The sequence below is a fragment of the Electrona antarctica genome, assembly GCF_951216825.1.
Source record: "Electrona antarctica genome assembly, chromosome: 1".
NCBI lineage: Eukaryota > Metazoa > Chordata > Actinopteri > Myctophiformes > Myctophidae > Electrona > Electrona antarctica.
The window spans coordinates 38,800,022-38,809,869 of record NC_136806.1 but is presented as its reverse complement, the minus strand read 5'-3'; the positions used below and the strand labels follow the sequence as shown (position 1 = coordinate 38,809,869).

Genomic DNA, 9,848 nt, shown 5'->3' with positions numbered 1-9,848 from the left:
GAGAGAGAGAGAGAGAGAGAGAGAGAGAGAGAGAGAGGGAGAGAGAGACAGACAGAGAGAGAGAGAGAGATTGAGAAAGAAGAGGAAAGGATAGACAGATTGATAGAGAAGAAGTAGAATAGAGGGAGAGGGAGGGAGAGAGAGGATATGCGTGAGTGGGTGAGTCAACATATTTCTAATGAGCACAGTGACAATGATGTGGTGAAGCAGACATGCAGAGCAGAGCGAACACAGATGAAGAGAACATGGTTTTACCCCCCGCAGTTGTTCCCTTCCACTGAGTCTGTTCCTCTCTCCTTCACTTCCACTGAGTCTGTTCCTCTCTCCTTCACTTCCACTGAGTCTGTTCCTCTCTCCTTCACTTCCACTGAGTCTGTTCCTCTCTCCTTCACTTCCACTGAGTCTGTTCCTCTCTCCTTCACTTCCACTGAGTCTGTTCCTCTCTCCTTCACTTCCACTGAGTCTGTTCCTCTCTCCTTCACTTCCACTGAGTCTGTTCCTCTCTCCTTCACTTCCACTGAGTCTGTTCCTCTCTCCTTCACTTCCACTGAGTCTGTTCCTCTCTCCTTCACTTCCACTGAGTCTGTTCCTCTCTCCTTCACTTCCACTGAGTCTGTTCCTCTCTCCTTCACTTCCACTGAGTCTGTTCCTCTCTCCTTCACTTCCAGCGTGAGAACACAAGACAAGAACACAGGCTCTTAAAACAGCCTTGCATGTCTGTGCATCCGTACAGGGCGATGCGAAGTGACGGAGGCCTGCGGGTGTAGCGTGTTGGCGTTGCGGCGGCCCGGCCGCGGGATAGCTCCAAATAACGCCAGTGTGAAGGAATGGGCACACCATGATTGTTCTGCACATTAGCATGAGTCACCAAGCTATTTGCATAGACCCGAGTATACACAGGAATATATGGAGGGAAAACCTCATTTCATATGTGCTATCAGCAAATCTTGGCTACCAGGGGGAATGCGCTAGCAGCCAACTGCAGAGCCTGAGGCAGTCGTGTGAGAGTGAGTGTGTGCGTGACGTGTGTGTGTGTGTGTCTGTGTGTGTGCGTGCGTGCGTGTGTGTGTGTCTGTGTCTTCAACATGATAGCATCTGGGGTCGGTGCCAAATAGGGGAAGGGGAATTGTGGGGGGGGGGGTTCTGTATTGTTCCAACAGACATACCAACCACATCCTACCACTCCTCCGAAAGATTCCCAATAAAAACGTTGGTTATATTGACTTTACTGTATATCACAGAGGTGAGAAACAACGCCCCATGTGGCCACATGTCGTGGGTGCATGTCAGCCTCATCATATCGCCACTAGACCTTTCTTGAGAAAGATGCTTTCCACCATTTTGTGGGAACAATAGTCCCGTCAGTGAAATGCACCGATGAGGCTCTTTCTCTGGAGCCTAACATCACATGCCCTTTTCTAAAAAGCAAATGGACACTGCAGTGGAAATATCAAATTGACACTGTCTAGAGAGAAACCTTGTATGTCCAAAACCGTTACTTCAGGAAAAAACAACCTGTGTTCCAGTGGATCCAGTGTAGTTACTATATAGTCAACACACACTTGTTTAATTCCTTTCATTGGTTAAATACCTTTGCATGATGACAAAGTAGGGCATTAATAAATAAACGTAAAACAACAACAACAACAAAAAAACATGAAAAGTTGAAAAATGCAGATGCAATGTTTCCGCCCGACGGCAACTAAATATCAGCATGATGCGGAAAGACAGTTTTTCAAAAGTCACAGAAACTAGCCAACAGCATCTCTCCTAACAAGGTAAGAAGAGCACACTGGTTGTGAGTGACAGCTAGTCTCACAGACCGGTTTGGAAAACGAGTTCAGGCTCTGGTGGAGCTGAGGAGCAGCTCGTGGCCACAGAAACACACTCCAGTGAGGTGAGAATTTGAACGATTTTGCCCGACAGTTGCCCTCGACTTCAGCCAGAGTGAGTAATTACTGACTAATAGGCTGCATGACAGCCCACACAGTCCTATTTCATGTGCCCATGGTGTGGAATCTCAAATAAATTGAGCTAAACTAATATGGCACAGGCTATCAGTTCAGTTATGGCGTCCCATACAGAAATTAAAATAATATTATACTGTGTGTGTGTGTGTGTGTGTGTGTGTGTGTGTGTGTGTGTGTGTGTGTGTGTGTGTGTGCGACTGTGTGTGCGACTGTGTGTGCGACTGTGCGTGCGTGTGTGCGTGCGTGCGTGGGTGCATACAGTACTGTATATGGACAGTATAGTAACTTGAATATGTAAAAATTGGCCTAAAATATAGAACTCACCCTATATAATAATAACAACCTAGGAAGCATAGTTCCCCTATTTCCCCATATGTAGTTTCTGTAAAAAAGGGGGGAAAAAAGAAAATTGGGGGGCCATTTTGTTATATCTTGACATTTGTTTTCCGTAAGGCTTTGCATTTTTCCCAGACAGTTCATGCAGCTGAAATCGTTCTGCCTCCAACACCCGCCTGCATCAGCAGCTTGTTAGCTTCTCCACTGTCCAGCAGAGTGTTGGACTTCAGTGCTGTCACACTGCTGGCCAACAAACTCACACACACGCAGACGTGCACACACACACACACACACACGCACACACACGCGCACGTGCGCACGGCAAGCCGCACGCACCTAAATCCCAAATGTTATGTTTTATTCACTAGCATTGAACATGCTGTATTGCATTTTATATGATTTGTATTATGTCCACTACGGTGTAGACTAATGGGGATCCTTAATAAACAATAAGAAGCGTACACGCATATACACACACATGTACGCGCGCGCGCACACACACAGCCTATTCCTCAGCAGATTACTGCTCTCCACCCGCCCTCTCTGGACGTGTCAGTTCCTGCTTTTTTTTATATAACCGCTGCAGTTCAGACCGCCGGAGTTCAGACCGCCATGGCGGACAGATGTTGCTCGCTCTCAGACGGCGCTTTGCAGCACCATTATAGCGTCCCCGCCCCACTCAAAACAACCACACAGGGCGCATGGGGAATGTTTAGAGTGTAACACATCTGTGTACTGTGCGCTGTCATAATCAGGATATGGGTGTCTTCGGACGTGATAAAACATTGTCGAAAAAAGTGAAGCGGGGTGATGCAAACCAAATGTTGTGTCCAAGGATATCCAAACACAGCCCACATGTTCACCAGCGTGATTCTTTGGATGCCCTGCACCAACGCAGCACCCTTATAACACAGCATGGGTGATGCTCATGCTAAGCAACACATGCTGGTTGATTACGGGATTCGGGTGTTGCAGGCTCTGACTCGCATTACGCTGCCTTTGAAGAATCCAGGAAGAGGAGAAAGCATTCAATCACTCCGTTTCTGCACTTTGTTTGTACATGAAAACGTGTTCATGATTTGGAGCGATATAACAAACTCGTCCACATTCTCAAACATAGTAGTAACCGCAGTAATATTTAATTACATTAATAGTATTTCACTTTTTGGGAACTGTTTAGTGTTGTACTGTATGTTGTATATTTTCTCCATTACTGATGATTTTTCTTTGTCTTTCTTTCTTTGTCTTTGTCCGGGTAGCTCAGTCGGTAGAGCTCTGGCCTTTGGACCACAAGTTCATGGGTTCGATCCCGGGCACCGCCAACTCAGCAAATGAGTAGCACAGCTTGGTGCAGCAAGTCGTGCGGGAAGTACTGGGAGCTGATGGTAGGTGTGGCGCTCCACCTCAGCAATCCATCTCCCAGGGGTCTAGCGCATTGTAACGGGGATAGACTCCCACGTGTTACCGGCTGATACCGACAATAACCCACTCCCGACCTACTTCTTCTGTCTTTGAGTGTGATGTCTGCTTTACCCTGCTGTAGGCCTACTTACAGTGCTTTTTCTTGGTCAGTAACTGCTGTTCTGCCTTTGGTGACTGACCCCCCCCCCCCCCCCTACTCTACCAGCCAAAGTGGATAATTCAACATTTTTATGAACATTTTTATGTTATTATTTATCAGCCAGATAAGTTCATTTGCATTTAAGTCGACTATATTTTTTGCAAATGTCAATCATTTAAAATACAATGCGCCAACTGTGGTGCATTGTATTGTATTACAGGACTATTGTATTACAGGACTTCCTGGTTTCAGGAAACATTTCCCATTAAAGTGCATTACCAGAGTTCCTCTGATGATATAAGACCCAATGCTATGTAACAGAGGGCGAGCAGGCATTGTTGGAAGGTTGACGGCTGCCCAAAGTCCCAGCGGGGGGAATGAAAAATGAAAAGGCGTGAACACAGCAAAGTGAAATATGGCTCTAAGGCAGGAGCACACGGTGCCGTCCTGCGTGGGGGAGACATGCAAGGTGAGCTCCCATTTTACCTTGTCCGACTTTCATGATGACTTTCATGGCTCGGCTCCTGCACACGCCCCCCTCGCGGTTCTCCAGCCCCTCTGCCGTACCGTTGGACGTAGCTGCAGGGGACAAGAGGACAGGAGGAGAGCAGAGAGAGACAATAGGGAGGGGGGTGGGGGGGATAGGGAGAGAGAGAAAGAGACAGAAACGGGAAAGCAGAGGAGGAGGAGGAAGAGGAGGGAGAGAAGAAGGACACGTGGTTAATGAGCACGTCTATAAATGAACAGGCTTGATCAATATTTACGACAGTACACTGATTAGCTGTTCCAGTGATTAGGTGTTCTCACCCTCAATCAACACCATCTCTCATTAACACCGTAAAGTCCAGGCAAATGGGCGAACTACAGCAATGAACATGGACCGAGCTCTCTCTGTGTGTGTGTGTGTGTGTGTGTGTGCGCACACACACACACGCGCATACTTTAGCAGTGAGACATGCCAGGCAGATTCAGCTGCTTGCCAAGTCCTGGAGCAGCTTACTCCCCAAGAGCCACATGTGTCATTACTGCCTGGTAGTGCTGATAGCTAATGCTTCACTCGTACACGTATATGATTTTATGTGTGTTTGTGCTAGTCTTGAGTTAGTGTGTGTGTTTGTGTGTGTGAGTGTGAGTGAAATCGAAAGGTAATTGCGGGGATGTGTTTCTGTGTAAGTGTGCGTGTTGCGTGCGTGCGTGTGTCAGTGCACGCTGTACTGTGACCTGAAGGAGTGTGAGCCCAGAGGCTGTTTGTGCTGTCATGTTCACCTTGCACAGAGCTGGGATGTGATTGGCCGTCTATTTTAGGGTCTAGCATAATGACCTGTGGGGGGGGGGGGGGGGGGGTGGGGGCGTGACTGTGACCTTAACACACACACAGCCGGGAAGTACAAAGCAGTGCACAATGCACGTGTGTGTGAGAGAGAGAGAGAGAGAGAGAGAGAGAGAGAAAGAGAGAGCGAGCGAATGTATGTGACAGAGCAAGTGCATGTGTGTATGTGCGCGTGCGGCACGTGCATGTGGCCACCGATGGCAGCTCTAATTTCGGAATTCCCCAAATGATCTCCATCTCTGCTTAGTCTGCTGTTCCAACATCTCCCTTCCGTCCAAAACCCTTTGTCTCTCTTCCTTTCATTATCCCTCATCGTCTGTCCCTTCATTTTCTTTTTCTCTAATTCTTTCCCCTGCTCCCGTCATTTGTTTTTCCTTTTTTTATTATCTGATCTCTATCTGTGGCCGGCCGGGGCCCCTCCCCCCCCTCTTAACTCAATGACCATCATGCTTCAGATGACACCCTCATTATGTGGAGATAAGCTCCGGAGAGGATGCTTATCTAACGATGACACAATAAAGACAGACAGACTCTACACTCTAAAAACCCGGAGCGTTCCTTTGACTCTGGCCGTGTGCAAACGGAACCAAATGCACCCAAGTTATAAATGGGTCGGTTGTCCATTTTTTGATTCAATTTCGTGCAGTCTGGAGAGTTTAATGGAGACTGAGGACTTTTGAGTGTAGGGCATACTCCAAACACTGTTAGCAGGAGTAGTGTTGTGAGACTTGTCCCTGCCGTGTCTTGTAGCCGAGCATCAACATTTGTATCAACGTTTTAAACGTCTGTAAATGAAGTTGATGCGGTCATGTTCTCCTCAAAAGCCACGCTCTCGGGCGTGACAAAACAACAGCAACCGCCTCCCCTCCTCCGGCGAGATAACAGATAAGGCCGGGAGTTTCTGCTGGTAGGTTTTTTTGGCTTACTTGACTCAAAGATTATAATTAATTCATGCGTTGTACCGCCTCGCGGGATGATCCTAACAGACTTTTTTCTTTTTTTTTGCTGCAGTCCAAAGAAAGAAAACAAAACGATCAACTGCAGTATATCAAATAGCCACACTTGGTTTCATAAAACGCTGAGAAAACCACAGAATTACATGTCATGGCTTCAGTATCATCATGACATCATATGGCATCACTCTGGGAGCCCATCCCTGAGGCCATTCCCACCCTGAGCCTCAACGTGGAGACACATGAGGACCAGAAAGAGCCCTGTGGTGTACCGGACAAAGACCGGCGTCTCAATGTTAGCATGACGCACTCAAATGTGACCAAACCTCACTTAAAGGAATACTACTCGACTGTTTGTCAAGCTTATCTCCAGGTCTTTATCGACCAATACATGATAAGTCTGTCAATGCAAGTGCTCTCTGTCCTCTCTGTGCTGCAGAAGCAGGAAATCGAAGGCAACAGAGATTGTCAGCGAAACAAATTCTAGAGGAAATGCAGGGGCGGCAGTGGATCAGGGGGAGAGTGGCTGGATGCGAACCGTGAGGTTTGATCCCGGGCTCCACCAGAGTTAGTGTCGAAGTGTCCCTGAGCAAGACGCTGAACCCCTAATTGCTCCGGATGTGCAGGCTGGTGCCTTGCATGGTTTCCTCCACCATCGGTGTATCAATGTGTGTGTGACTGGGTGAATGTAATGCACAATCTATGTAAAGCACTTTGGATAAAAGCACTATATAAATGCACCATTTACCATTTATCCATTCTCTCTTCCACACAAGGGCACAAAGTACTTTAGATAAAGACATAAAAAAGCATTTTAAAAATGGTGTAATTACGTTTATTTGTCAGGAGTATCGTATTGTGTAAATAAGAGCGTTATATACTTGGGGATTTAACACCCTGCTCAAGCGCTTAGCCTTAGACTACCACCCAGACAGGAACAGACCACTGTCACAACACATTAAAAAAACGTGTTTTAATAAAAACCTTGTGTAGTTTCCTTCACATAGAAACATAAATCATCGGCGGTATAAACCTCCGTCCTGTCATAAAAGGTCTGGAAAACCGTTTGTATTTTTGGGTGTATTTTCTACCTACAATACAACACTCCACTGTCAGCTGCAGTTATTGAGCGCAGGCATTACACAATGAATTGGACTATGGAGAGTAACTCCCATGGATCAGTAGTTCTCAACCATTTGTAGGCCAGCGCCGCCCGCCCGCCCTCATCCGAAAAATTCTGGTCCCACCATATAATTTAGAAAACATCTCATTGAATGCCAAATAACAGATTTTATATGAAACTGGACTGGACATATGATGATTAGCCTACTTTTTAGTAGGCAGTGGGGGAAAAACTGTTGACTATTACAAGTAGCTTTAAAATAAGCCCAGGACATCAATGCATTATTATTTATTGTTAAACTACTGCTACAATTACAAATGGAAATTCAAACTCTCATTAGGTATCCTTATTGATCACAGCCTTCTACCGTAATTAATGTTTTATCACTGTGAATACATTACATTATATGGACAGTGCTCAAGTGATGCTAGTGAATCCATGTCTATCCAGCCACAATGGATCCCTCTCACGAACAATACTTGTTACTGTACAGTTTTTTTATATATATATAAATTGCAAGTTAAAATCACCTCCAAGGTCAATATAACATGTTACACCAGGATTGCATTTGTCAACAAACTAAAATGAAAGTAGTGTTTTGTTTTTGCACGACACTGCAAGGACATTGTCAAACTGGGTTGGATAATGGATAGCTTGGTAGAGCAACCTTGTGGCTGCTGAAAAAGGCACAAAACAAAAATATTTTCAGAATGTTGGCTGCAGTCTGAAACAGCCTGAAACAATATTCCACTGTAACAGTGAGATTGGTGACCTACCGAATAATGTGACTGTGATGGTGCAATTGAGAAGATCCAACAAAGAATGATGCTTGAGAGGTCAGATCATGACAGGTCATGATCTGTAGTTCCGATCACACTACTTCATGATGGTGTTTGAGAACGCTTGCCTGAACTATGTTTTTCCAGGCACAACTGAACTTAATTGTGACAACTTTAACTTAAAAATAAGACTTTTAAAAGTCTGTATATGTAATGTGACAACACAATTGGTATCCTGAAATTGAATCCACTGCAATTTGTTGAAAAGCTACCAAAAAAAAGTGTTTTTATGAACGGCCAAAGTTGGGAATTATTCAAGACCGAAACTGGCCATCTATATCAGACTGCAGCTATGTACACTGTACAGTATCTACCATTTTAAATAACAAGCCATGACATAGTCACGCCTTGGGTGGCTAGTTTGGTAGTAGGTTGACTGTAGGTTGTCTGGGAAACGGCCACTACTCGGTACGTCTGTTAGCTCTTAACGCTAGCGCTGTCACTTGGAATCACATCCACATGAGGCAGATACAGCCAATAGATTCTAATGATTAGAATCTATTATGTGGGAATATTTTATTTCTTTGCACTATACACCATATTAGCATCATAGACTCTGAGTCATTCTGAATGAACAGGTTCTCTTATACACCTAGCGGCTATACCTGCAGGTTCAATGTAAACGTATGACAGTGAACTGGACTACCTCCCAGACCCAGACAGGCTTATGAGTTGCAGCGTTTAAGGAGGAGACGGAAACATTGTGTATTCTCAGCCAGTGTTGCAAGTAATTAAAATGTTCATCTCACAAATTGACTAAACATGCACACATCTGACAGTGGGTGCATTCCTTTAGTAAGCCTCATGTTTGATGGAAACTCTGCGTGGCTGTGCGAGCATGTCTCTCTTTTGAAGAGGACATTTACAGAGCCTCCGAGGTGAACCAGGGGTCTACATCCAGACAGTGGCTAAGCGTCTTTTAGCCTGAAACGGCTCCAGTCACCTCCGACACCGATATAACCTCCTCTTGCCATTTTCCACCCAATTTCTCCTGCTCCTCTGCCTTTTTTAAACTTCCAGGGCAAGGTTATACAAAAATGAGCCCTTTGAAGATCAAGCTCAAAGGCGCTTGAATAATCTGAGTAAGAGGAAGCGTCATGCTCTGAATTTTATATCCACTCCGGGAGAGTAAATCTTCTCACCGTTAACCTCTCCTCCGTCGTCTAAATTAACTCTTCCTTCAGGCTGAGTGAGCAGGCCTCGCATCGCGATGTGGCGTGATGATAAGTGATTCCTTCAAGGCTTCACTTTAGGCGAGCAAAGTGAGGATTTATATACAGACGATCAACTTTATACGCTGTTTGTATTCAAATCATTTAAAATGTCAAATATTTCAGAGCCCCAGCGGCCCCGCTGGCAGTTCACAAGCCGATTAGCCGTGTCCAACGTTAACCACATTTCCTTAAACGTGTTATTCCGAGGCAGATCCATGGTTCTGAGCACTATTCAAGATGTATGGCGAGCACAGCAACAACGGACTGTTGAGAGCATTACTAGATGTAGTGTGATTCCTGAAACAACGCGTGCAGACCACTAAGTGCTGTACAATATGTTTTTACTGGTCTGCTCTGTGGGCTTCATCCCCTGAATGGTAACGCAAGCGTTTATATAAGTGTCAGAGATCACTGCGGAAACACTGATGGCCGGCCATGTTGCTAAAATCCAGCGACAAGGACATTGAACTCAGATTTTGTTTCTCTTTTCTTTTTAATCTAAAAGCCTCTATCCCTCTCTCT

General features: G+C 45.5%; 1 protein-coding gene across 1 annotated transcript in view; it reads right to left on the bottom strand.

The window, feature by feature from the left end:
• efnb1 (ephrin-B1) overlaps positions 1 to 9,848 on the bottom strand; it is a 79,237-nt gene that overhangs the window by 7,413 nt on the left and 61,976 nt on the right. The window contains 1 exon segment of the mRNA XM_079502224.1: positions 4,354 to 4,446. Coding sequence (XP_079358350.1) covers positions 4,354 to 4,446 — 93 coding nt within the window.